The sequence below is a fragment of the Peromyscus eremicus genome, chromosome 13, assembly GCF_949786415.1.
Source record: "Peromyscus eremicus chromosome 13, PerEre_H2_v1, whole genome shotgun sequence".
In the NCBI taxonomy this organism is placed as follows: Eukaryota; Metazoa; Chordata; class Mammalia; order Rodentia; family Cricetidae; genus Peromyscus; species Peromyscus eremicus.
In genome coordinates this window covers 7,486,522-7,514,128 of record NC_081429.1, presented here as the reverse complement: position 1 = coordinate 7,514,128, position 27,607 = coordinate 7,486,522, and the positions used below count along the sequence as shown (strand labels likewise).

Genomic DNA, 27,607 nt, shown 5'->3' with positions numbered 1-27,607 from the left:
GAGGAATCTGACTGAGTTAAAAAACGCATGTTGCTGCTGGGTAGTGGTGGCGCATTCCTTCAATCCCAGCACATGGGAGGCCGAGGCAGGCAGATCTCTGTGAGTGTGAGGCTAGCCTAGTCTACAAAGTGTGTTCCAGGACATCCAGGACTATTACACAGAGAGACCCTGTCTTGAACACCCCCCTCCAAAAGAATGTATGTCCAAAGATGGCTAACAACAGAAGGCAGTCAGAGAGACATGTGTGGCATCTCCTTAGTATTCACAGATCTCCTCAGAAAGCACTGGAGACACGATTTTTAAAAAAAGAGCTGGACAAACAAGTCCCAAAAGAGAATGAACCTTGACCCTTGAAACGTGAATGATGTTCAGACTCACAGTGACCAGAGGCACCACTTCTCAGGTGGTGACAGTTTTAACAGGATGGTACACTCTGCTGGCAAAGCCTTGGGAACACAGGTGTCCCTGGAACTGCATCCGGGGGATGAACACCATGGAAAGTGCCGTCCTCATGACACACCTTCTGACCTTGTGACCTCGGTATCTGCCCAACAGAGGGCAGGGTGGGAAGGCACAGACGCCCGTGAATGCTGTTTGAGTGAAAGAGTGCTGCCTCTCACAGGGAGACAGTTGGGAAACCGCACAGTGGAATACTAGGCAGTTACGAAAACAAACAGAGGCTCTTCCTGTCCTGCTAGTGAGGAAGTTCCAGAACATACTGCTAGGTAAACAAGTGGTCTGCAGTGCATGGGGAATTGTTATATGCTGTCCTTACGTAGGAGTGGAGATATAAGAAAAACACACACACATCTGCTCATTCGTGCAAAAGAAACACAGGAAGGAGCCAGGAGCTGCTGGTACACACCTTTGATCCCAGCACTGGGGAGGCAGAGGCAGGCGGATCTCTAAGTTCGAGGCCAGCCTGGTCTACGGAGTGAGTTCCAGGACAGTCAGGGTTACACAGAGAAACCCTGTCTGGAAAAACACAGGGAGGAGACAGCAGAGCACAATGAGGCATTAACCTTAGGAAGTGGGTAGGATAGAGAACTAAGGGCAGGTGCGGGAGGGAGCTCTTACTTCACCCAGAGTATCCACACGCCAGGCCTGGGGCCCAGTTAGTAAAATAAGTCACCGGTCTGGGTGCTGAGGAGGGAATTTGGGGAGTACGCTTGGCGTTCACAATCCAGTGAGTAATCCTGGTGATGTGTGTGGGCCTTACCTGGTCCCCGGGAAGAATTTGAACTCTGAGGCTTGGAGTCCACATATCTGCAAGCCCTACTGTATACATTCTCAGCCTGCTGCCTGCCCTGTAGATTCTGCCAAACTGCAACCATGTAGGCCAATTCTTTCCTGTGTGTGTGTGTGTGTGTGTGTGTGTGTGTGTGTGTGTGTGTGTGTGTGTGCGTGTATATGACACATGTGTATGGGTATCCAAGGAGGCCAGAGAAAGATGTCAGATCCCCAGAAGATGGGATTACAGGCAGTTATAAGCTACCCAATGTGGATATTGTAAACCTGACTTGGACCCTCTAAAAGAGCAGTAAGTGCTCTTAACCACTGAGCCATCTCTCCAGCCCCCAATTCTTTTTTTTTTTCTTTTAATTATTATTATTTTTGTTTTTGGTGTCTGTGTATGTACAAACCCAGTGGCCTGAGCAGACAGCTGCCTTCCTCTATGCTCCCCACTTGTTCCTTTGAGACAAGGTCTCTCACTGAGCCTGGGTCTCATTGTCTTTTCCACCAGCTAAACCAGCAGCCAGTAAGCCCCAGCAGCCCTGTCTCTGTTCCTCCATGCTGGGGTTACAAGTGTGTGCAGCTATGTGTGGTTTGTGTGTGTGTGTGTGTGTGTGTGTGTGTGTGTGTGTGTGTGTTTTTCAGGGAAGTCTAAACTCAGGTCCTTATACATGCACAGCAAGTGTTCCTACCCACTGAGCCATCTTCTCGGCCCCATAAGCCACTTGGTAAAGTCCCTACAAAAAGGAGCTAACCATGTTTTCTTCTAACTCCATGCAGTCACACTGGTCCCATCTAATCCAGTGTCTGTGAGTGTACACACACGTACTCGTGTGCACAATATGGGGTTGTGTATGTGTGGACTCTAAAATGCATATCTGGGCTCCTAAATTTCATACCCTGTCAGAAGCAATGAGGGTCCCTTGAAGGGATGTCTGATTCCTAGCCTGCGCCTTAAAAGATAAACCTGGAAAGGCTAGGAAGGGCTCAGACAAGGACCAGTGTTGTCAAAGAGCAAAAGCCAGTTTGAAAGCCCTGCCGTGCAAGAGCCTGCCTCAACTTAGGGAGCCCTGGACTAATCCTGTCCACCTGGGGATTCCAGAATGATCTCCCTACGTTATAAACATCAGGCTCGTGTCTTCAGCTCTACCTGAAATTTAAGTCCCCCTCACCGTGGAATGCCACAGGCTCCCAGGGCCCTGGGAGGAGGGCAGGGACATGACTAGGGCCATCACTGTGGAGACCGTAGACCTGGAGCTGGCAGGCCTGAGATGATCCTGTTGGGGTGCCGCTGTGATGGGGACTCTCCCAGCCGCACAACCCCAAGGCTCTGACTGTGGTCACTTCTCCTTGGCTTGGTGCCAATCATTCCTACTTTCACATGTATAGCCCACGGCCTCTGCTTCCTCAGAACATCCTTGTGCCACGCTGCCCATGCCTCTGCCATCCCTGCCAGGCTTCCCCTGGCTGTCAGTCTGCAGGTATGAGCAATCACTGATCTACGTAGGGTAGGCAGCGAGTGCTTTTCCTCAGGGCCCTACTGTGTCCTCCCTAGATCATAATAAACACAACTTTCATTTAAATACAAACTGCTCGGCTGAGGCAGGAAGCCAATTAGACCCAAGAACAGGCTGTTCTGATTTTAACAACCTGTCCCTTCTCCTTTTCCAACTCCTGATTCATTCCTCAGTTTAGAAGAGGAGGCCAGATGTCTCCAAGCCCAGAAGGGCACAGTAAAAGATGATGGATAAAGACCCTGAGCGCTCCACTGAATCCCATGGGGATTGCCTGGGGGCCTCTGGACACCTGTGTCTACAGGGACATAGGTCCTGAGCCAAAGGGCCTGAGCTTAGATAGCCCATCTGAGCTGGGGACAACTCTCTATCCTGAGCTTGGACAAAGGAGATGGAGCACTGGTACATAATTCAAACCTTTGTTTTGCACCATGATTGCAGACATCTCATGCTAGGATGATTGGTTTTAACCGTCAACTTGACACAACCTAGAATCACCCGGAAACAGAGTCTTAACCGAAACATTGTCCAGATCAGGTTGGCCCACAGGGGGATGATCTGGATTGTTAATTGATGTAAGAAGACCCAGCCCACTGTGGGTGGCATCATTCCCTAGGCAGGAGGTCCTGGACTGTATAAGAGTGGGGAAATTGAGTTGAGCACAAGCAAGCTAGCCAGTGAGCATGCATGCGCTCAGTTCTCTCTGCTCTGACTGTAGATGGGATATGATTAGGATGGGAAGTTCCCGCCTTGACTTCCTACGGTGATCACTGTAACCTGGAACTGTGAGCTGGATAAACCCCTTCTCCCCTAAGATGCTTTCTGTCAGGTTATTTTTATCACAGCAACAACATAGAACTAATTTTTCCATTCTCAACTCCCAAGGTAGAGACTGTCTTCAACAAGTGTGCATGGACCATAGACTCTGCTGGGGCAAAGGATCTCCCAGGGAAGAAGGCAAAGACTCTGTCCCCAGAGAGCAGGGAAAGGTCATTGCCCTCAGTAAGAGAAAAGGAGCCTCTGCAGGGCAGGGAGGGCTTGAAGGGTGAGATAAGTCTGAACCCAGGCTCATGAGGGAAAGTGGAGCCTGCCCTGTGAACCTGTGCTTCACACCCCATGCTCTCCAGCCTCCCTCTACCAGGGAGGCTCTGGAGCTCACACAAGGGCCTTATCATCCACAGAACATGTCTGGCCTTCAGCAGGAGCCCCATCGAGGCTTGTGCCTCTGGAGACATCACCAAGTACGCTCTTTGTGCAGCTCCTCAATTGCCCTGTGGAGATCCTCCCAAGGATCTTCCTGTCCCCCTCCTCTTCCCCTCCATGGATCCCCCAGGACTCCCTCTCTTTTCTCTCAGGCACTGGAAGAAAGTGCCTGTTATCATAGGACATTGAGACTGCACACCTATTATGTACTGCGCTTGGTGATGGAGGAAAACCCTGTTCTGTGGAATGGCCTCAGTCAGTCTCAGAATTCGTTCAGATGCTAGGCAGCCTGTCACAGCTGGGTCACAGTTCATTCATCATGAATCTATTCCTTGTGCTACCAGAGAAAAGTCTAGACAGATCTCTGAGCTTCACTCGCTTGTAGCTGCCTAGATCACATGGCTTAGAGGCCAAGGAGCTGGGTTCCTGGGAGCTCAGCTGCAGACAGCCACTCGGCTGTGTGGTGGTAACTGCCATCCAGATCGCTTCCCAGGGACCCGAGGGGCTTCTGCTGGCGACAGTGCCTTCCCACGACCTGCAGATGCCAAGAGTCTGGATCTGGGAAGGAGGCTTGGTGTCTCTGACTCCATATTGCATCTGTCTCCTTTGCTGCCTCAAGCTCTGGGTCAAATTCCACTTAGTTCTATAGGTGGATGGTATGTGGATCATTTGAAAAGCGTTTTTGTCCGGGCCGTAGTACAGAGTGAACTTGACCTAGATTTGCTTGGATGCTGATTTTTCTTTTGAGGCTAAAGACACCTACCAGCCACTATGACTAGAAACTGGGGTGGGGGGAGGAGCAGGAGAAGGAGGAGGAGGAGGAGGAGGAGGAGGAGGAGGAGGAGGAGGAGGAGGAGGAGGAGGAGGGGGCAGCTGTGGTGGCAGCAGCCAGCAGCAGCGGCAGCAGCAGCAGTAGCGGCATCTGAGTTTCTAGAAGAGTGTTTCGGATTCCCAGAATACACACGAGCATCCCCACCTCTTACCACTCTCTCTCTTTGTTGACATTTCTGCCCTGACTCCCTGCACTGGAGAAGCTGACTCCTTTCTTCTGTTCTATGGCCTCGAGTCAAAGGCTCTCTTCATCTCTTGAACACTTACTGTCTGAGGGCGGAGCTTCTAGACCTGGCTTCTGTAATACTCTAATCCCACATGGAGCACACCACATACACACACACACACACACACACACACACACACACACACACACACACACATACACACACACACACCCCTACACTCACCTACTTACCTACCAGAGCCACAGGATGCTCCCAACCCTACACAATGAAGTAGAAACAAAGCCTAGAAAATGCATTGTGGGCACACCAAGCTTTGATCCTTGCTCTTGCTGGTGGAAAGGCCCCAGCAGCGAGAACCTCCAAGCCTGCTGTGAGGTGCCTGGGGACTGAGAGACAGTGAGCAAACACTGTGGTCGGAAGAAGGGTCTTTGGGATAAAAATCTGGGTCTAGCCGGGCGGTGGTGGCGCACGCCTTTAATCCCAGCACTCAGGAGGCAGAGCCAGGCGGATCTCTGTGAGTTCGAGGCCAGCCTGGACTACAGAGTGAGATCCAGGAAAGGCACAAAGCTACACAGAGAAACCCTGTCTCGAAAAACCAAAAAAAAAAAAAAAAAAAAAAAAAAAAATCTGGGTCTGACAGGGGAAAGGTTCAATGGGTGCCACCTTGGTGGGGCTATGGGCCATCCCTTCAGTGACAGCCTGCCCCTTAAGTTCTGAACCCTGACCAGGGTGGGCGGGGCAGAGAGATGGGGAGAACAGCTCTGGCTTGACAAAAGGATAAAAGGAGCCAGCAGGGAGATCCCTGGAGTCCTGGCTTCTGTCACAAGACAGTTACTCAGGGTTCTGGCAATGAATCGGGCTCAACTGCCCCCAGGTACCTGCACTTGGCTGTTATGGATATCTAACCCTGAATCCACCATCTCCTGTCCCTCTGGTACCCACGGCCACCTCAACAGCCATTGAGGACCCAGCTCCTTCCATACTCATGCTCATGTCCACCCGCCAATGATTGGTACTCCCTCAATCCTGTCCTTTTAGATTCTGGCTTTCCCCCAGACCAGTGGCCTGATGGATGTCCCAATATAAAGGAGAGGGCATGCCTCCCAGCTTCCTCCTCTCCCGACAGGACTCACCCTATGGTCTTTCCCCAGTCACACCACAGAGTCTTCCCGATGGCCTCCATGTTCTCCTTGAAGCGGGTGAAGCACAGCTCCTGGATGAGAATGCTGTAGTCAGGATCCCGGCAGGCAGTGACCATGAAGACATGGTGAGCTGCAAAAGACCATGCAGGGGCTGTCACCTATGGGATCTCCATCCTGGTAGGCAGCCTCTTCCATTGCCTCCCCAACCATCGCCAGCCCTCCCCAGGGGCCATGAGCATCTGTGTGATCAGGAGACAACACCTGTCACTAGTTTCATTTTGTTGGGATAAAACACCTGCCCCCCGCCCCCCCATAAAAGCCACTCAGGGAGGAAGGAACTTAGCGCAGATGGTCACATCACACCCACAGGCAAGAGCAGAGAGAAGTGAGTGTGCACACGCTCACTTGCTGGGCCTCTGCTTGGTTTCTCCACTTTTACTTAGCTCAGGACCCTAGGGAATGGTGCTGCCCACAGTGGCATGAGTCATCCCACAGCAATGATCTTAACACAGCCACCCACAGACATGCCCGCAGGTCAACCCAATGCAGAAGAGACTCTCTTCACAGGGAATTTCTATGTCACATCAGGTTGATAACTTAAACTACTACTCTGCCCAAGGCTCCTAGTGGACTCTTTCCTTAGTCACTTTATTTATTTGTGAAGACCCCACCTGCTGACAATGGGACCCACTGGGTCCTAGGATGCACTTTCTGCTGCTGGTGATGGCCTCCATTTTCTCCAAGCTTACCCTGGGCATTGGCACCAGGCATTGTCCTCACGCTGTCTCACTCCCTGCATGTTTCTCCTAACATCTGCATAGCTACAGAAACCCAGGCAGCAGGCACAGCTTGCTGGGATTGACCCCAGGCCTGCCTGCCAACCTCCAAATCCAAGGGCTGACCTCAGTCAGGTAGTGTCCCAAACATAAGGGAGAAATCATTGCTGCCCCAGGGGGCCTTCAGAAGAGGGTCCTGGTCTACTTTGTTAGTTTAGCACCTGGAGCTGTACCGGACTACCCGGGTCCCTGGGCACACTTGACTCCCAGATCACGCCGGGCATCTTCTCCTGATAGGACCCAGCTCCATTCACCAGTATCATCATTTCCTATCCCTGGAAGGGGTTCGGAGGGATGCAGGACTGCCTGGCTTGAGATGAGACCCCAGGGAAGCTTGGAATGCAACCAAAGAGTATGACCTGTCCTTTGAGGCTGTCACGAGGGGCAGGTAAGGAAGGCGGGGCATAGAGAGGGTGGAGAACAAAGGGACTGGAGGGTACGGTCCCCAGTGTGACCGGAGGGGGACATTACAGGGTGGACAGATGGTGAGTTCCACGGATGCAGATCTGGCACAGCCCAGATCTGGACGCTGAGGTCACAGACATGGCAGTTGCATTCAGTGGCTCACAGAGGGCCAGGGGGTTCAGGTTGGGAGAGGAACAGGAGGAGAAAGAGTCCTGGTCATAGGCAACAGAACCATCAGCTACCTGACAAGGACAGATTGACGTCAGGCAGTGTGAGATATTCATAGGGGTGAGGGAGTGGGTGGCAGGGGTGGGTGGTGGGGGTGGGCAGCCACACAGCAGAAACTGGAACATCCCTTAGGAAACAATCCCTACATTCACTTGCTTGTCCCACCATGGTCTAGGAAAAAGGGCTGGCACAGGACTGTCTGAGCCTGGACAGGGTGCCCCACGTGGTTAGGGCCAATGTTTCTGAAGCTGGGGCAGAGTGGCACAGAGCAGGCCAGAGGGGGCACACAGTGAATTCCCTGGGAAGTGAGCTGGGCATAGGAGCCCTCCTCATATGGCGATAACAGCCCCTGGACCATGTCTCCTGACAGTGTGGTCAAAGCAATGAAAGTGAAGCCTTATGCTCAATTAAAAATACAAACCCAGCTGGGTGGTGGTGGCACACACCTTTAATTCCAGCACTCGGGAGGCAGAGGCAGGCAGATCTCTGTGAGTTCGAGGCCAGCCTGGGCTACAGAGTGAGATCCAGGACAGGTACCAAAACTACACAGAGAAACCCTGTCTCAAAAAATGAAAAACAAAATGACAACAAAAACAAAAAACAAAAACAAAACAACCCCACCCCACCCCCTGACACACACAAAAAACCCAACCAACCAACCAACCAAATAACACACAAGAGCCCTGTCCCTAGCAGCTTGTGGAGCCATGTGAGGGCTGGTGGCAGAGCTCTGCAAACCTGGGCTTTCTCTCATGCCGGAGGACCTGCCACAGACTAGTGCCTGCTAGGGTGGGTAGGGTAGGTGCTGGGACACACCAGAGTCCCAAGAACAAAGGGAGATGCTGGAGACTTTTAGGAAAAGCTCTGGAGTAGTCATGGGTGGAGACCTGCCCAAGGGAAAGGCTGACAGATGGAAATCACTCCCAAGAGGCACCACAGAGAAGATTGAGCATACAGCCTTCATCATGAAACCTCCATCAGTGAGGAGCCATGGAAGGGGCTACTGAAGTGTTCTGGGCCCCACCCAGAGTCTGGGGAAGCTCAGTGGGCAGCCAGACCCCACCCCCTCTCCCTAGTAAGTCTCTGCGCCCATGTTAACTCCTGAAGCAGCTCAGTGTATGGATGCCCAGGCCACGTGGGTACAACGAGAGCCTGGGGACCTCTGAACCAGCTGTGCACACTGATGACTATGACAGCATCAGGGGAGACTGGGGAAGGGGTAACTTGCCACCTTTGTCCCCACAGGATCTCCTGTGGAAGCCTTCCTGTGGTAGACAGGAGGTACCAGGTACACAGCAAGCTCCCGGGGCTGGATGAGAACCCACAGCCTCATGTGAGTGTCAAGGGTCCTCTCTCCATTTGTCCCCTATACTTCACAGCTCCTGGGCACCCAGACTTGGCCTGTGCCTCATCTGACCCCTCCTCCCATGAACTTTATGCTCCAAGGTGTCCTCCAGCTGCCCAAAGCTTGAGGAAGCCATCACACCCTCCACAGCCACAACCACATCCTGGGTGCTCATGGTGAGGGGCAAAGGCTCCTTCTCCGAACCACTTGGCCATGCTTTCACCTCCCACTCATTTCTGACTCACAGGTTGCCCTCGCCGGCACTCAGCAGAGCGGCACATCAATTTTCATCAGATGCCTGACATACCCACACTCAACTGTCGGGGAACAGCGCTAGGGATGGAAGCCAGGGTGCCCGAGGTCATCCCTGGTGCAAGGGACTGACCAAGCACCAGAAGGGCAAGGGTGCCTGTGGCCTTCCCTCCTGTTCTGGAAGAGTCAATGTTAGGGCAGAGGAGGGGATGCCTCAGGGAAGGTTCTGGTGACATGCGTTAGATCCCAACGTGTGCTGACATCAGCACTGAGATCTGCTACGGAGACCTGGTGTTTCCAAGTCTCCTGTGAAGGGGCCAGGGAACCAGGAGATGCATACAGAGCCAGTTTCTCCAGAGAGGCTGTGCTGCTTCCTGTGGAGAAGTGGTCCCCAACAGGGAAATCGGTGCTAAGGCTAGAATCGATGCTGGGGACCAGAAGGACCAACCATGTCCCTTCCATACTCCCTGGGGGACGCTCTCCTCCCCAACCTTTTGCCTTCAAAACCAAGATCTCCTGGCTAGTTTTAGTGTCTCCCTGGTCTGCCTGCAGAGCTGATCCTACCTGGCCTGGCCCTTGTACCCCCCCCCCCCATTTTCCTCAAGTCATCCCTCCACCTCCTAAAGGAGGACCTGCTTGCCCAGTCCCATCATCCTTCTGCTATTCTCATCCTTTCCTGCCTTGGAGAGTGCAGAGTCCACATCTAGAGTGTGGCCATGGGCAGTACTACAGGCAGATCTGGAGAGCAGCTTCATTTTGTAGTCAGAAGAGCACCCTAATCTTTCTTAAAGGACAGGCAACAGAAAACAGTAAAACTGCCCCAAGCTTTAAACTCACCCCTTGGAGCCAAAGGGCCCATTCTGTGTGCTGGCAAATGTAATCACTGAGGACCGCTATTTTCTGAAACCCAGACTGAGGCAATATGGCTCCCTCAGCTGCCTGTCAGGACAGGCGCTCCCCTAGGCTGTGATAATTTAAGAATTTCATATCGTGACTCGGCTCCTTCTCTCTCCTACTGGAAAATGCCCCAACTGAGCATAAATAGCATCACACACAGAGAGAAGCTACCACAGGTCTAGGAGATCAGGAGTGGTGGTGATGGCCACCGCCTTGGAGTGTGCTTGTCTCAGAAGCCCTGGAGATGTGGGCTCAGGGCCCCTCAGACAGCAGCAATCCCCAGAGCTAGGATAACTTTGTCCTCAGACGCTCTGGGACTATAGGAGAGTCCCAGGAGATGATGGTCATGCCATGTCACAGTGATGCCCAGCAGTTCCCAGGTACCAGGAAACAGCACTTGCACTCCACTACCCTCAGTGACAGATGAGCCACAGATGAATTGGAGGTGACGAGAACAAGGACATCCTGAGAACACGAGGGCAAGTGGATAATGATCCTCTGCACCATCTCTGGCCCCATACCAGGTCTCCAGGGCATCTTCCATCTGTGTAGGTGGCTCTGACATCCCTAAGGCTCATCCTACACAGTCCCAGGAAAACAAAGGGTTTTCATCATTTGACACTAATGTTGGCAACCCAGCTTTTTAAAGAGGTCTGTCTGGAATTACCTAGTAGAGGATGCAAAATATACATCTTGGCAGCCCGAGGGACTGTGTCTAAATTAGACCACCTTCGAGGCCACAAAGCAAGTCTTAACAAATATAACAGAACTGAGAATTTCTAGTATCTTATTAGATAGCAGTGGAATAAAACTAGAAAAAAAAAAAAGCAAGCTAAACCACAGAAGCTACACAACTACTCAGACTGAACAACACACTTTTGCATATCTGTTGGGGAGACCCACTGGCATGCTCATACCTCTAGTCCCAGCACTTGGGAGGCAAAGGCAGGCGGGTTTCTGTGAGTCCCAGGCCAAAAAGGGCTCCATAGTGAGGCCCTGTCTCAAAATAAAACTACAGTCCAATTTCCTTGATGAATATAGACATGAAAATGTTCAATAAAATACCTGCATATAGCCCGGTGTGGTGGCACACACCTTTAATCCCAGCACTCCGGAGGCAGAGGTAGATGGATCTCTGTGAGTTTGAAGCCAGCCTGGTCTACAAAGCAAGTTCCAGAACAGCCAGGCTACACAGAGAAACCCTGCCTTGAAAAACCAAACCAAACCAAACAAACAAAACCCAAAATAACCAAAACCCTGCATATAGAATTCAAGAACACATTAAGATTATACACCATAATCAAGTTAACCCAGGGATGCAAGATTGATTCAGCATATGCAACCAATAAATGTAACACAACATAGAAACATTTAAGGACAAAAATCACCGAGTCATCTCAGTAGATGCAGTAAAGACCTTTGAGAAAGTTCAGCGCTGCTTTATGAGGAAACTAGGAACAAAAGGAGAAGATCTTAACAAGATAAAGGCTGTATACAGAAAACTATAGACAGGCAAGTTGAAGATATCTCCTCCAACATCAGAATGAGGCAAGTATGCCCATTCTTTTTTATTCTGTGTCTGTGTGAATATACACATGCCATGTGAAGATGCATGCATGGAAAACTTGCGCGCGCGCGCGCACGCGCACACACACACACACACACACACACACACACACACACACACGCCGATGCATGCAATTCCACCCGTAGAGTAGTGGGTGGTGCCCTCAGGATGGCTGCTGTGAACAGCAGAACCAGAAGGGAACAATTGCTGGTGAGGATAAGGGGAGAGTGGAAGGAGGGCTCTGTGGACTGTTGGCAAGAGGGTGGGGTGTCATGGCTGTGGTGGAAAACAGTACAGCGGCTCCTAAAAAAACCAAAGATAAAATCACCACGTGATGCAACACCCCCTATTCGGAGTGAATGTCCAAGAGACCTGAAAGAGGCATTTGCACAACACATGACTAGCAGGAACCAAGAAGCTGGTCCGCTTTTCCTTGGATGGAGAAATAATCAGGATGTGGTATGTCTATGCAGCGGAATTCTATTTGGCTTTCCAGAGGAAGGAAAACTTGACTCACACTATAATCTGGATGAACCTTGAGAACATATGCTGAAGAATAAATTCCACATGATTCTATTCCATAAGGTACTATTGTAGTTAAAATCATTGTGGTAGTTTGAATGTAATTGGCCCCCATAAGCTCAAAAGGAGTGGCACTATTAGGAGGTGTGGCTTTATTGGAATAGGTATGGCCTTGTTGGAGGAAGCGTATCACTGTGGGGGCGGGCTCTGAGGTCTCCTATACTCAAGCTGTGCCCAGTGTCAGTCCACTTCCTGTTCCCTTTGGATCAAGATGTGGAACTCTCAGCTCCTCTCCAGCACCATGTCTGCCTGCATGCTGCCATGTCCCACCATGATGATAATGGACTAAACCTCTGAACTGTAAGTGAGCCACCTCAATGAAATGTTTTCCTTGATAAGAGCTGCCATGGTCATGTGTCTCTTCACAGCAATAGAAACCCTAACTAAGACAATCAGAGATAGAAAGTAGAGTGGTAGCTGCCAGTGGCTGGGAGATGGAGGAAGAGGGAATCAGTGGTTAGTGTTTAATGAGGACAGATTTTCAGTCATTCTGGAGGTCTCTGGGCTGAAGACTCCATGAATATACCTAGTGCATGTAACTGTACACTTGAAAGTGAACTTGAAACATACTTTAGGGAACTTGGTTATTAGTTTGATTGGATCCGGAATCAACTAAGAGATGTGCTTCTTTCTGGGCAGGCCTGTGCAGGGATATTTTTGAAAGGGATTAACTGAGAAAAGAAAAGCCTCCCCGCAGAGCACACAACACCTTCCAGCTGTGGTCCAGATATACAGAGATCGTGGGGAAAGGCCACTGCTTCTTGGCCTGCCTTTCCTTCTTGCTGGTGAGGGCATCTGCTCTGCTGGTGAGGGCATCTGCTCTGCTGGTGAGGGCATCTGCTCTGCTGCTGCCACCCTTAACTGCCATCTTTCATCAGACTCCGATTTCTTTGGCATTCCAATGTAGACTGAAGACCAGGGGCTCTCCAGGGATTTTCCCAGGCCTTTGGTACCAGATTGGTACTACTGAGGCTTCCAGTCTTGTGGATCGGGTAGCTAGCAGGTGCTCAGCCTCTCCAGCACACAGTCAGCTGTTTCTGCACTACCCAACACACGTGGTACATGTCAGTCTAGTAAGTCCCCTTCCATGACATGAATTCATGCTATCTGTTCTGCTCCTCTAGAGAGCCGTGACTAAGACAGGCACAATTAAAAATAAAATGTCAAAAACAATGTGTGGGCAGAGAAGGTGGTGCTTTGAGCTCCATGCTGCAGTGACTGTTGGCTTTATGTGCACAAGCCCCCGTCTGTCTCCTGCACACGTCTTAGTGACAGGAAGAATGGATAGTTCCTCAGTGTGGGGTCTACAAAGCTCACAGATCTGGACAAGTAAAGTGAACAAGGACACAGAGGACAGAGTTTTTTAACCTAACACAAGGAATGCCCTATCCGCTTGTGTGAGCGAGCATGCTCAGTCCTCTGCTTGGCTGAATTCTGTGAGTTTTTGTCTGTCTTGTGCCCGCCATTGGCATCTTCAGAATTTCTGTTTGTGGTTTCTGTTTCCTCTTTGACAGAGAAAGCATTTGGAAACAGTTTTTAAGACTCCCAGTGGCTGGGAGTTTTAATTAAAGGATGAGAATCAACACAAAACTGCTACATTCTTCCTAGCGGCTCATGGCTGTTCACAAAAGTCAACGTGTAGGGGTAAGAAGTCACCTCCAGGTCACTCTAAGTGGGTGGCTATGGCAGATCTGTCTCCCAATCATGGTGCAATGAAACCAGTAATGACTGTCTGGGATCCCCAAAGCCTGAGACTCTGGGAGTCTTAAAAACTGTTTTCCAAATGCTTTCTGTGTCAAAAGGAAACAGAAACCACAAACAGAAAATTCTTCAGATACCAACGGCGGGCACAAGACAGACAAAAAACTCACCAAACTCAGTCAAGCAGAGGACAGACTGAGCACGCTCACTCACCCAAGTAGATGAAGCATTCAAAGAAAATCGATCAGGTGATCTTCAGCACTGACTCTTCAGAGGGAAAAGCACTAAGACACTAGGCAGTGTCTGTGCTGAAACTTAAAAATACGAGCTCACAAGAGCGGACCAAGAAAGGCAAACACCCACTAATATGGAAGGAGTTGGAGAAGTGACCGCCTACACGGCACTCCCAGACATCCAATGGACCTGTAGCTTTATAGATGGAGGACATAATAACCTGAAGATGTCACAGAATAGAGAACGAAGGTGCTGCCTTCACCCCTCTGCTGGAGTTTGGATGTGGAATGTCCCGATGATTGATGTCGCAGTACCGAGGTGTGGCTTTTGGGTGGGGCAGTGATGGGTTGCTATTTTGGTAGACTCTTGGAATTGAGGGAAACTTTGAAGGGAGTAGATCCTCGGGGGCTAGATCCTGTCCCTAGGCCCTTTCCTCCGCATCTCCCTTAGCCTCCTGTCTGCCATGAGCTGGGTGGACAGCTGTGTTTATCACATGTTCCTGCTGCCATATTCTGCCTCAGTACCGTCCAGAGGTAATACGACCACGTGACCACAGGCTGAATCCTCTGAAAGCCTGAACCAGAATAAATCCTTCCTCCTTTAAGTTGGCTTTGTCAGGGATTTTGCCACAGGGTTGAAACATCAGCCATGCTGCCTAGTTTCATGTCAACTTGACACAAGTTAGAGTCATTTGAGAAGAGGGAACCTCAACTGAGAAAATGCTCCCAGCAGACCCGCCTGTGGACAAGCCCGTGGAGCATTTTCTTGATTGATGATTGATGTGGGTCCCAGCTTACTGTGCGTTATGCCAACCTTGAGTTGGTGGTCCTGGGCACCTGGGTCCTTGTTTAGAAAGCAGCCATGAGGAGTAAGCCCGTGAGCAGCACCCCTCCGTGGCCTCTGTGTCAGTTCCTGCCTGACTTCCTTAAACGATGGGCTATAAGCTGGAAGATGAAATAAATCCTTTTCTCCCCAAGTTGTTTTTGGGCACAGTGTTTCATCATAGCAATAGAAACCTAACTAAGACAGAAATTGGTACCAGGAGTGGGATATCGCTGTGACAGGCATGACTGTGTGTTTGGGGAGAACTGTGGAAGTCTTTTTGGCCTGGAAAAGCCACTGAGTGTTCAGAGCTCAGTGAGCTGCTGAGGACCAAGACAAACAAATGTAGGAGCAGTGTAGATGATAGAGACGGGCTTGTACAGTTTGAGAGGGGAAGTGAGACGCTATTGAGGCCATTTAACATTTCGAAATAAGAAACTGTGGTTCTGGTCAGCTGAGGCTAAAGGACCAGCTGTGATTAACAAGAGACCCGCATCACTGAAGTGAAACTTTGGTTTTTTGTTTTTTTCCGAGACAGGGTTTCTCTGTGTAGTTTTGGTGCCTGTCCTGGATCTCGTTCTGTAGCCCAGGCTGGCCTCAAACTCACAGAGATCTGCCTGCCTCTGCCTCCTGAGTGCTGGGATTAAAGGCGTGCACCACCACAGCCCGGTCCCAGCCTCTTTTTCTATTTCTATGCATGTTAATATGTTGTGGTTTGTCATATTTTCTCTATGAAGTCTTCTTATCTGTCCTTTACTTTCATTACTGTATTCCTATTTCATCTTCCAGCTTATAGCCCATCATTTAAGGAAGTCAGGCAGGAACTGACACAGAGGCCACGGAGGGGTGCTGCTCATGGGCTTACTCCTCATGGCTGCTTTCTAAACAAGGACCCAGGTGCCCAGGACCACCAACTCAAGGATGGCATAACGCACAGTAAGCTGGGACCCATATCAATCATCAAATGTATCTTCCCTTTTTTTTTCGGTTTTGGTTTTCTGAGACAGGATTTCTCTGTGTAACAGCCCTGCCTGTCCTGGAACTCACTCTGTAGACCAGGCTGACCTCCACCTCCGGAGTGCTGGGATTAAAGGTGTGTGCCACCACCGCCAAGCTTAAAGTGAAAGCTTTTGCTTTGCTGAGACAATAGATGCTGGTGAACTGGAGCGGTGGTAGGAAGGGACAACATTATCAAGGACTGTAAATCTGGGAGTATTTGCTCAGGGTCAGCACACAGAAGCTGTGGGCCACAGGGGGCTGAGGCTGTGGCTCATGCTGGCAGCTGAACTAGGCAGTGTACGAGTCACCCAGGTGAAATCAGGTTTGAAGGCACGAAGGAGTCATGGAGAGCAGCTGAGGCGTGGCGCTGGGTGGCGGGGCTGGAGTCCCAGAAGAGAGGCTGGGAGAGGCTACTAGCAAAGGTGCAGATTCAGTCGCACTGGAGCATTTTGGAGATGCCAGTACTATGGGATGACTGCCAAGAACAGCAGCAGCTGTGGAGTGGAGCCAGCCGGAGCCTACGAGGTGAGGACTATACCCATCCCTCTCCATGCTGTTTTGGGTCAGGGTGTTTATCGAAGGGTACACTGTACAGTGTTGGTTGTTCCTCTGGGATTGAGGGCTGATTGGAGACTATGCTTGCAGCTTGAGGGACTAGATCAATAATTGCTAATCCAGCAAAGGCTCCAGATTCAAGATCTGAAGTGTGGTTTCTACTCAGTGGGGAATTGCTTCTGCATCATTGGAAGAAAAAAAATCTCAAGTCAAACCACAGTAAGTCAGGGACCACCTACAGAATATGATGGGGGGCGCGGAATGGACACAGTCCTAGGCAAGCAAACAGACGTAACTGCAAAGAAGATACAAAATCCCAAGTAGCAAGACAGTTGTGGAAAATCCCTCTAATGTGGTCAGCTACAGTCCCCAAGGAAAAAGGACTCTCAGGTCCCCCAGGAACAGCCTCACCCTGCCAGCAGCCTGTTTTGGTACCTAGGGTCAGAGGTGATGTTGACATGGTTCATGTGGAAGGGAACCTCAATCCTAGAGATAAAGCTATGGAGGAAAGTGCCGCAACCTCACTTAGGAATACTGAATCATAAAGGCAAGAACAAACAGGAGCTCCTGGGCAGCTGGGCTTCAGGAGCCCTGCTCAGCCTGGAAGGGAGAAGTGTCTGTAGCTCTCTATTATCACTCTCAGCAGGCCAGCAGGTCAAGCTGCTCTGTGCATGTTAATGGTTCTTTTTTAATGTGACAAAACAATATTTCATACACAGGAAGATGATGTATCCTCCTCCATCCTTCTGTCCTCTTGGCTATAGACAGTGAGATAAAAAGGCTTTGTGCCCCAGGGGAAAGGCAGAATTACTGCCACCCCTACAGTAGAGGAAGGCTGCTGTGGCCAATCCCCTACTCCGATGTGTGGGGAAAAAAAAATCAAAACCAAAACCCATGACGCCTGGGAGGCGGTGGTGAGGTCACTCGGAGCTGTAGATGGCACAGTGCCCTGTTTGGAAAGCTTTGGGAGGAGCTCAAATACAAAATGAGAAACACAAAGAGAAGGGAGACACCACACAGGGCGCACACACGGGTGTCTACTGGGCCTTAGGACATGGCTTAGGAGGCAAAGGCGCTGTCATCAAGCCTGGGGGCCTACATGGTGGAAGGAGAGCGCCAGCTCCCGAAAGTTGGCCTCTACCTCCAGCTGTGAACCGGGACACACTTGCCCCCTGCACACACATGCGGGAAAAGGAATACATTTTAAAAAAATGAATACTTTTTAAAGTGTGTTTTTTAGCTCAGCCTCACTCAGGAATGAATTCCACGTGTGACCCAGTTACCTGTTTGATCCCTCCTGACTTGTCAAGGTGCCCAGTGACACCTAGGATTGTCTCAGTCTATCCCCCCGAGGCTGCTGGAGCAGAGGTAGCTGTGGACACTCCTTTCTCTGGGGCCTTCACTTGACTCTGTGAACTTGGCCTTCCCTCCACAGGCTTGCACAAAAGCCAGGGTCTGTCTCCAACCACTATGTAGTTGACCCCATCTGCCTGAGGCTTTGACATTGACCTAGATAAGGCTACGGCCCTAAGTATCTCTCCTGACCATGCCTCTTTCTGTGAACCCTCAATTCACATAGACACCTGTCTACCAGTTACTGCCCCACTTTCTAAGGGGACCTGCCTCCAGGATGCATGGACGAACTGTCAAATTCAACAAATAAATGACAGGATGCCCCCTCTCAATTCAAATTTCAGAGAATCTTAAAAGTATGAGTATGCCCCCAAATACTGCACAACACATGCTTATCCTGAAACACCTGTCTGAAACTCCAGTTTACCCAAGGCTCCTGTTCTACACCTTTACCTTGGGGCTCCGGGGTCATTCCCCACCCAGGTCTAGCCAGCTTCAGCACCTGTAGCCCATCAGCCGACCATGGGGTGTAGCCCAGGACTTCTACAAGACAGCTCGGTCAGCATACTTTTCCTTCCAGGTCCCATTGTCCTCTAAGTGCCAAGGGAGCCTCAATGGCTCAATCCCTCTAGCTTTACCTCAGTCAACAGGGCTTCCAGAAGCAGGTTCTTTGCATCCCCCTCCAGTGCTGAAGTTCTTCAGAGTTCTACCAACCCCTCAGCTGGGTTCACCAGGTCTCCTCCTCACAGCCTGCTACACACATTGCACTCAGTTACCCCCTGCGTTCCAGACACTGGTTTTTAGGAACTTGCTGATACTCAGATTCCCAGATGCACAAAGCCCCTCACAGAAAATGGAGTGGCGTTTACTTACAAACCACAAATCCAGCTATCTACTGTTTTAATAATCTTGAAGTGGCTTAGAATGCATAATGCAATATAAATACTATGGGGATAATTGTTGTGCTACATATCTCAATCTGTACTTGTTTAGTCGCAAGGGGACTGTGGGTATGCACACTGGTGTGAACACAGGTGTGTGGAGATCAGAGGACAACCTCCGGCATTGGTGTGTACCAACTTCCTGCGTGGAGGCAGATCTGTTGCCCTTCTGTGGCATCTGACAGACCAGCATGCCTGAGAACTTCCAGCCTCCCTTGTCCCCATCTCCCCTTAAGAACACTGCGGTGACAGACCTTTGAGCTGTATGTCTGGGTTGTATGTGGGTTCTGGGGATTCAAACTGGGTTCTCAGACATGTGCAGCCGTGCTTTTACCCACCAAGCCATCTTCCCAAGTTCTGCGGTATTTTTGTTGTTGTTGATACATCTTGATTATTTGAGACAAGGTCTCCCTATGTAGTCCAAGCTGGTCTGTTCTGTGATCCTTCAGTCTCAGCCTGAGTGCTGGGATTACAGGCGCGGGCCGCCATTCCCAGTTTAAAAGCATGTTGACCACATGGCCGGTTGTAGCAGATGAAGAGGTGAGGGCAGGGGGCAACTTCATGGTTGAAACGGGGCGTTTCCCCACCTTGGCATCATGGACATTTGGGGACATAGCACTCTGTCAGAGGAGTGGGGGCATGTCGTGTGCTGAGGAGAGCTACTTAGCAGTACCCAGGCTTCTAGCCCTCCTTGTGTTGACATTGTTTGACCTCTGAGCTATGGGACCTGTAGAAGGTTGGATACTTGGCTCAAACTGGATGGGTTCCTGGAGTGGGTTCCAACTGGGTCTCACAAGTTATGAGGAGTACACCTGTCTCTCTGACTCTTGGCTGGGAAGCCTGTGGCCTGCGGGATGCACACTGGCAACTGGCACTCAGATCCACTCTGAAAACAGACCCACCTTTTCCAGGGCCCCAGGAAAAAAACTGACTGTCCAGCCTGTGACCATCCCAGTGGCCAGTGCCCCCACTGAAGGTACAGTCCAGGAGGACACATGGAATCTCAGGAAGGAGGGGCTGTGGGCCTGAGGGAGGGGTGCCTTTAGGGAGGCACTCCCTGACTCAGCGTTTTCACCAGAATTCCTACCACATGTGGTACCCACGTCACACACTCTACTAGGTGCCAGTTTAGGATTGATCAGAAACGATGAAATTGGTTCATTCTGGGGTGTGTGTGTGGGGGGGAAATCACCAGACTTTTCCAATGAACTATTTGCCCCAAGTAAGGATTGCATCTAAAAACGGTTCCCTATGTTACGACTCCCTGCAGCCCAGCATGGATGAAAATACTGTTCTGCAGCCCTGGGCTAGACTGACAATCCTCACACGGATCCAGTATGCGTGCAGGGAAGGACAAACACCCGAGAATCCTTCTCTGCCTCCAAGCTCACAGTCATAGCAAACACACAGACATGGTGATTTGATTAACCAGTGGGAGCTCCTGGATCTGGACTCTGGCTGCTAGAACTACGTCCAGATAAAAACAGCAACGTAGCCACACTCTGACTTCCTGGGATGCTCACTTCACTTATAGTTTAACAAATAGTCTCTCAAATCCCCCCTTCTCAAACAGACTCTCAAATCCCCCCCCCCCCTCCTAGGTTCCCAGTGTGATAGACAAGAGAGGCATGGTACAGAACCTCTGGTACAGAAGGTTCGGGAGCTGATCATGCCCACGGCTGGCATGCCCCAAGTGAAGTTTGCAAAAACAGGGGCGGCTTGCAAAGCAGTCACCAAAGTTGTCCAAGCTGGTCTGCCTTGTAACCACACAGCTCACATCTTTTCTGACTGCTGATGAACTTTTTGATGATTATATATGAAATTAAAAAAAAATGCACGTGGTCTTCCAGGAGATGGCTTCTGTAAACACAACGGCACACACAGTACTCAGGGAGAAAAGAAAACGATATAGCTGCTGATATTTTGAAAACTACAAATAAAGCCAGCAGGTAGAATAAGAAAAGAACTAGCTTGTTTATAAAATTGTCCCAGATAAGATCTTAGCCCTGAAGATTAGCATACTTCAAAGTAAAAACAGAAACCCTTCCACACAGCCATTCAGGATATCAAACTCTATCACCAAGGAGATCTGGCCAGTAGCAGGGCCCGGGAAGAACAGTGAGCTCAGAGATTCCACTCGTCACAGCTGGGCTCCAAAGACATTAATTCACCGATAACCTCATAAAGTTGTGTTTGTTCTCCAAGACATAACATCGCCAGACCACTCAAGGCTACGTCAGGAGCACAGGACATTGGACTGCGAGAAGAGTCCTCTTCCTGGTAAACACGGGAGGTCCTTATATGTGGTCAGACATAGTCTTCTATTTACACAAGCCTTCCAGGGTGTAGACTCTGGTGCACTGGTAAAGAACTTTTATTTATTTGCTTATTCTTAAAAAAAAAAATTGCTCCACCAGCTCTCTGCCTTGCTAATACAGAAATGTTCATTTCTTAGGAAACTGAAGCTAAAATTCCACATCAAGCTGAGAGGATCTTAACACAGCTGAAGACATCAATATTATTATAAGGTTTTGCTTTTCATGTGAGTGTAGCTGAGACATGGAAGGAGCAAGATCCACCTTCAGATTCTCTTACACAGAGACAGACTTTTTCTGCAGACCTGGCACTCCTTGGCGAGGTTTACAAACGGGTGAGATCTGCTCAGCAAATGGAAGGTCTCTCAGTGCTGTTCCTGTCCAGGCTCCCCGGGCAGGCCACACTGTCCCGAGCTGCTTCCTTGTCTATAAACATGCCTGTGGCCAGCCTTTACCAGCACCAGAGCCTGAGCAGCGGGTGCCCCTGACCAATACCTCGGGTGTGTAAAGACCACAAGAACCATTAAATCACAAGGCCTTTCCAGGGACATGGATGAACTCCTTGTTTTGATCTCATTAAAAGGTAGCTGTGCACCTGAAATATATTCACTAGGGATGGCAGCCCAGGGTCCTGACAGCATTCTGCGCACATTACAGACAAGGGAAGTGAGATGGGCAGTTTCTTGTTGGCCACCCCTGGGCTGTATTTCGTGATCACTCTAAAACAGAAACCCAACAAGTCTGCCACTTCTAATTTTTATTAGCCACAAGTGCCAAGTTATCTAGCCAACAACAAACTCCCCGTGGAAACGGTCTCAACAAGCAACTGCTCTAGGTGACAGTCAGGTTTCCAGTTATAGCTAGTGTCCAGATCCCTAAGCTGTGGCTCTGATGAAGTCAAACACATTTGCAAGCCGCTGCCCGCTCAGGGAGCTTGCATCAGCTTGGAGCCCGCCAGAGAACTCAGGCGATCCCCGCGCTCCCATCCCTCCCGGAAAGCAAGCTGTCCATTGTATGGACAAAAGTTGCTGGTGCCTTCGGATGGCCGGCTGGGTGATGTGCCCAAGCCGTCCCGTCTCCGCGGTAGCGTTAGGTGGTGCAGACCCCTGCATCACCGCTCTTCTGCCCTGGCGGAGCCTGCGCTCTAAGGTGAAAGGTGCATTCAGGTGTTGCCCTCCCGGCCCCAGGTCACCGCCGGTGCTGCAGCCCGGGCTACTCACCCAGCAGTAGCCAGAGGCCGCGCCGCGGGAGGCTACGCAGGCCGGGGGCCATGGCAAGCAGAGCCCCGGCCGTCCCAGCGCCTCGCTGAGCTCTGAGCCCGCTGGAGACGCGCCGGGGGCGGGAGCTAGGGAAAGAGGCCGCGCCCGACCCACGGCGGCTCCCACGCCCGCTGTCGAGGGCGGAAGCTGGCGGGCGGCACCTGAGGCTGGAGCGCAGCTGGGACTGGAGGGGAGGTTCCTGGAACGTCTCTGGGGCGAATGGGCTTGGAGGGTCTCCAGGTCCTTAGACCCGGCACCTCTCCCTGAGGGCCGGCTTCCGCAGCTTTATCCTGTGGTCTGCTCTGCAAAAAGCCAGTTGCCCATCTCCTTTTCCCGTGGGGGTGCTGGAGTGGTGGGGACAAAACCAGCCCTGCCAACATCTGCAGGACAAGGGGTGGAACCCTCAGGAACAAGGCTCCTCGGAGGGGCAAAGGTGCATTTACCAGCAGTTGGTGATAGGCCAGGGTAGGGCAGCAGAGTCCATAAATACTCAACTTATGGACAAAAGGAACGGCTAAGTAAAGAGGTGACAGACTTCGGTTGGGCTTGGCTACTGGCCATGACTGCACACAGAATGGACCAGTAGTGGTAGGAGTCTTGGGTGTGTTAATATAAGCAAGAAAGGCTGTGTAACACTGGCATGCTGAGAAACCTGGGGCAGATGCCCTAAGTACAGGGTAGGGCCTGAGCTGGAGTCGTGGAGGCAGCAGCTCAGACTATCAGAGCATGGCTGCATTCTGAGGCTTCACTGGTGGCCGGCCTGCAGTACCCTGCAACTGAGCAGATTATCACCGGCCCCATGCAATGGCAGAGGCTTCACTCACGGGCCAGCGGACAAGACTGTTGGGTGACCAACATTCCTCAGAAGAAAGGGAACAAGGCTGAGAGGTTGCTGCCACCTTCTGGCCAAGCGCTCAGGACCCGTCACAGTCACAGCAAGCTTGGTATCTTCAATACAGGCCAGGACATTTGGAATCTGCATACCTAAGACTTGGGGGCCCCAAATGTCCTAATGTCAAGGGGACATGAAAAAGGAAACACATTCTTTGACTTGGCCAGCCTTCCGTTTTGAATCTTATGAAGACCCTACCAGGATGCCAGCCTCCCCGCATTGACAGACAAGTCAGTGTTGGGAAGTTGCTGAGCCCTGCCTTGCAGTAACGAATCTGGTGGGTGACTCATGTCTGCAGATGAGAATCTAGCCTAAGAGGTTCCCCTGTAATTGCCACAGGCTGGCCCCTTGAAGTTGATTACTTACACTGCAACTCGTAATCGGCAGCCTCAGATCTCCCCTCCCACAGGGAGGTCCGTGTGCTGACAGCAGGTTAAGCACTGGCAGAGGAAGAGAGGCTAAATGCTGGACGGCATTAATGGTGGAAGACAGACAGTCTACAAGTCGGCACTACATCTTCAATAGACACAAAGTTCCCACAGATCCATTGTAAAGTAACAACCTCAGCAAGTGTCACAGTGCAGGGTGCGGGGAGCCCTGACACTAGGGACAGGGCAGCCTGGGACTGTCCACTAAGTTTCCAGACCACAGTAGGGAGAAAAGCCGGAGTCCAGGGAATAATTCTAAATAACAGAGCGAGCTGCGAGGACCACTGCAGGCGTCACACCTGGATGTAAGCACACTGCCTGCGCCGAGGAAAAGAACCAAAGAGCTTACTCAGTCTGGAAGCGTCCAGCGGAGGGGATCAGAAGGACACAGAGCAGCAGACGGTAGATAGAGCTTACTCACAGTCTGGAAGCGTCCAGCGGAGGGGAACCAGAAGGACACAGAGCAGCAGACGGTAGCTAGAGCAGGACTGTCTCAGGACTAGGAAAATCTAACACAGCTCTAGTGCAAGCTGATGGAGCTGGACAGCCAGAAGCAAGACCACACACAGCACATGGCTCCATGTGACCACTACAGCCACAGCAGGCTTAGGAAACAAAAGAACAGCGCACCAGAGGGCTGCGACCCCACTTCGAGTGGCCGTAGTCCTGGAAGAGGGGTGTGAAATATGCACACGAAGCTGTAAACTCAAGAATGCCAACCCCAAATCCAAGAACCATGAGGAAAATGCAGGAAGGTACGGTGCACGCATTGTTTGATGCCAGTAATGGAGGCAACCTCAACAGCAGCCAGAGGAAAGTGTCACAAGGAAATCATATATTTTTATATAATAGTGAACAAGGGGATGTCTTCAAGTACAGGTGCGAAGAGCGTCAACTATTTTGAGTTTGCCACTCTCCACTGGCCAGCAGGAGGCCAGACTGGCCACTGTCACTGTGAGTCAGCAGTTCTAAAGCACAGCTGTTTGATAGGGACCAACAGAAGGCATCTTGGGAACACTCAGCTTCAAGCAGTAGCTGGTTAAGCCCCTCAGGGAGCTGCAGTTAAAACCCAAATCCTCAGGGGCTTGAAAGCAGCTTAGAGCTCCACTCCCTCAAATGCACCCAAGGGAAAAGCTAACAAACCCCTCAAGTGAACTGTCCACTTAATAGAAAATGATGCACTTAGCATCATCGGGACAGCTCAGGAGCTGCAAAGCAATCCGGGTAAAAGATAAAATCAGAAGCTCCAGCTGCTCACAGTCCAGCCCACCGCCGCCAACTCAACACTTAGCAGAGAACAGGGGCAGACCGAGAAAAGCTGGGAGACAGGAGATGGCGGCTGACTAGGGACCTGTGGGAAATACAGAAATATGACCAGAGAGTTAACATCCTAAACAATGTAGAAATGAAAACAAAAACAGCCCATGCAGCTGAACACGGGGAGTCAGTTCTATCCAGACCTATGCAAACGATGAAGTTTCACACATGTAACACAAGAGACCCCATATGAGTGCGTGCACGCTAGCTAGGGCTATAGAAGTGAGACCACACAAACACAAACAAAACCTCAAACAAACCAAGTACACGACCACGAATATATTAATGCACAGTCACACTAGGGACCAAGGGACCACTAATCTCTGACAGTTTAGAATGGACTCATCTGACTACATTCTGCACAGCTGAACAAGTGCTTTCAAATGCTGCATGCCAGTGTTTCTCACAAGACGATGGTTTGGAAAGCTGCAACGGCCTTATGTACAGACTAGAGTTGGACAGATAAACAACAACTATGAGCCAAGTTTACACAAAGAACAGACATGCAAAGCATCGTCAGGAATGTACATAGACACAGGTACCACCTCCAACTGCAGAACTGACACAGGCACGTGACCCAACAGACACCAGTTCTTGGCCTCAGACACTGCACAGCAGCAAGTGTCCCGCTGGCCACATGGCTGCTGTTGGTTGTTTTCACTCTTTACTCCTTTGGGGGCAGGGTGCCGCCTAGCTCCCAGTAAATCACACACGGAGGCTTATTCTTACTTATAAATGCCCGGCCTTAGCTTGGCTTGGTGCTGGCCAGTTTTTCTTAAATTATCCTATTTTTGGCCTCTGGGCTTTTCTTTCACTATATCTGTATACCTTTTCTTTCCTTCTTACTCAGTGTCTAGCTGGCCCCTTACTCAGGTGGCTGGCCCCTGAAGTCCTCTTCCTTCCTCTCTTGTTTCTTCTTCTACTCTTCTTCCAGATTTCTCCTCCTATATATTCTCTCTGGCTGCCAGCCCTGCCTATTCTTTCTCCTGCCTTGCCACTGGCCGTTCAGCTCTTTATTAGACCATCCGGTGTTTTACACAGGTACAGTAACACAGCTTCACAGAGTTAAACAAATGCAATGTAAACAAATGTAATACACCTTAATAATATTCTTAACACATGGCTTTTTAAATGCTGCTCTCCCATACACGAAAACAACTCGTTGGAGCAGGGGATGTGCAAGACCAACCAAAAGGCCCTGTAGTGGCAGAAAACAAGCACTCAGAAGAAGACAGAACCCACCAAAAGGAACTAACTGCTAACACTGGCATAATGAACAGTGGAAGACTCAACGGATATACTTGAACTCAGAGAACAAACACTGGCTTCACACTGTTCTAAGAATGCTAAACAAGTGAGAGGAGCGTCCACACAGAAGTGATGAAGAGCCACATTCTCCATTACAAGACACTGCAGGAATTGTTTCCAGCAAAATGTACCAACAGGTACTGGAACTAGTAAGCACAAATGTTAAGATTCTTGTAAAGCTTCAAAGAACTCCCTCCATTACAGAAGAAAGATCTCTTAACTGAGTGGCCAGGATCACACACGTGCTTGGGCAGAGGAGACAGGCTTCTGAGCACAGTCACCAGAGCATCTATAGAGTAACGAACAAATGTCGAGATCACGGACCTCCAGAAAGCGCCAAAGTACCATCACAGGATAAAGACAAAGGACAGGATAAAGGGGACAAGCAGCCGCCGAGGACCCTGGGTTGATTCCCTGCACCCAGATAGCAGGTCACAACCACCTGCTAGTGAAAATACAACGCCCTCTTCTGGCCTCCATGGGCACCAGGACCACAAGTAGCACACAGACACATATGCAGACAAAATGCTCATACATATAAAAATAAAAGTTAAGAAAAAAAAATAACCCAATGTAACGTGGCATGAAGGACTTGATAGGAGAGCAAGACAGAACAAGGATAAAACAGACACTACCAAATGAGATCATCTGTGTGGCAATGCTAATACTGTGGCTATGTATGTTTGCTTTAGGAGAAACAGTGGGAAGGGTATACTTACGTTTTTTTTTGTTGTTTTTTTTTTTTTTTACAGCTTTCTTCTAAAATTATCATACAGAAAAAACTGCCTTGTGTGCCTATTTCTCAGTGTTTTTTTTTTTTTTTTGTTTTGTTTTTTGAGACAGGGTTTCTCTGTATATCCCTGGCTGTCCTGGATCTCACTCTGTAGCCCAAGCTGGCCTCAAACTCTCAGAGATCTGCCTGCTGTTTTTTGCTTTTTTTTAAATTATTTTATGTGTATGGGTGATTTAACTACTTATATGATTGTGCACCACTTGTATGCCTACTGCCTGCTAAGGCCAGGAGAGGGGGAGATCCCCTGGAACTGATTACAGACGGTTATGAGCCACCATGTGGATGCTAGGAATCAAATCCAGGTAGGTCCTCTGCAAGGGCAGCTCGTCCTCTTGATACTGAGCCATCTTTTTAGCCCCTTCATAGTGGCTCTTAGAGAACACTTTTCCTGGGGAAAAGGAAGCCTTCAAATCTGACTTACGTTAGTGCTGGAAGCATTTTAGAAAGAGGCTGTGGCCCACTACGCT

The 27,607-nt window shown here is 50.3% G+C and overlaps 1 protein-coding gene across 1 annotated transcript in view; it reads right to left on the bottom strand.

The window, feature by feature from the left end:
- Nucleotides 1-22,496, bottom strand: part of Ramp1 (receptor activity modifying protein 1) — a 48,109-nt gene extending 25,613 nt beyond the window's left edge. Inside the window, exons 1-2 of the mRNA XM_059278187.1 lie at nucleotides 22,364-22,496; nucleotides 6,103-6,241 (exon numbers count right to left, since the gene is read on the bottom strand). Of these exons, the coding sequence (XP_059134170.1) occupies nucleotides 6,103-6,241; nucleotides 22,364-22,415 (191 nt within the window). The 5' untranslated portion in view covers nucleotides 22,416-22,496. The remainder of the gene's footprint in view (nucleotides 1-6,102; nucleotides 6,242-22,363) is intronic.
- Between the last annotated feature and the right edge of the window lie 5,111 nt (nucleotides 22,497-27,607).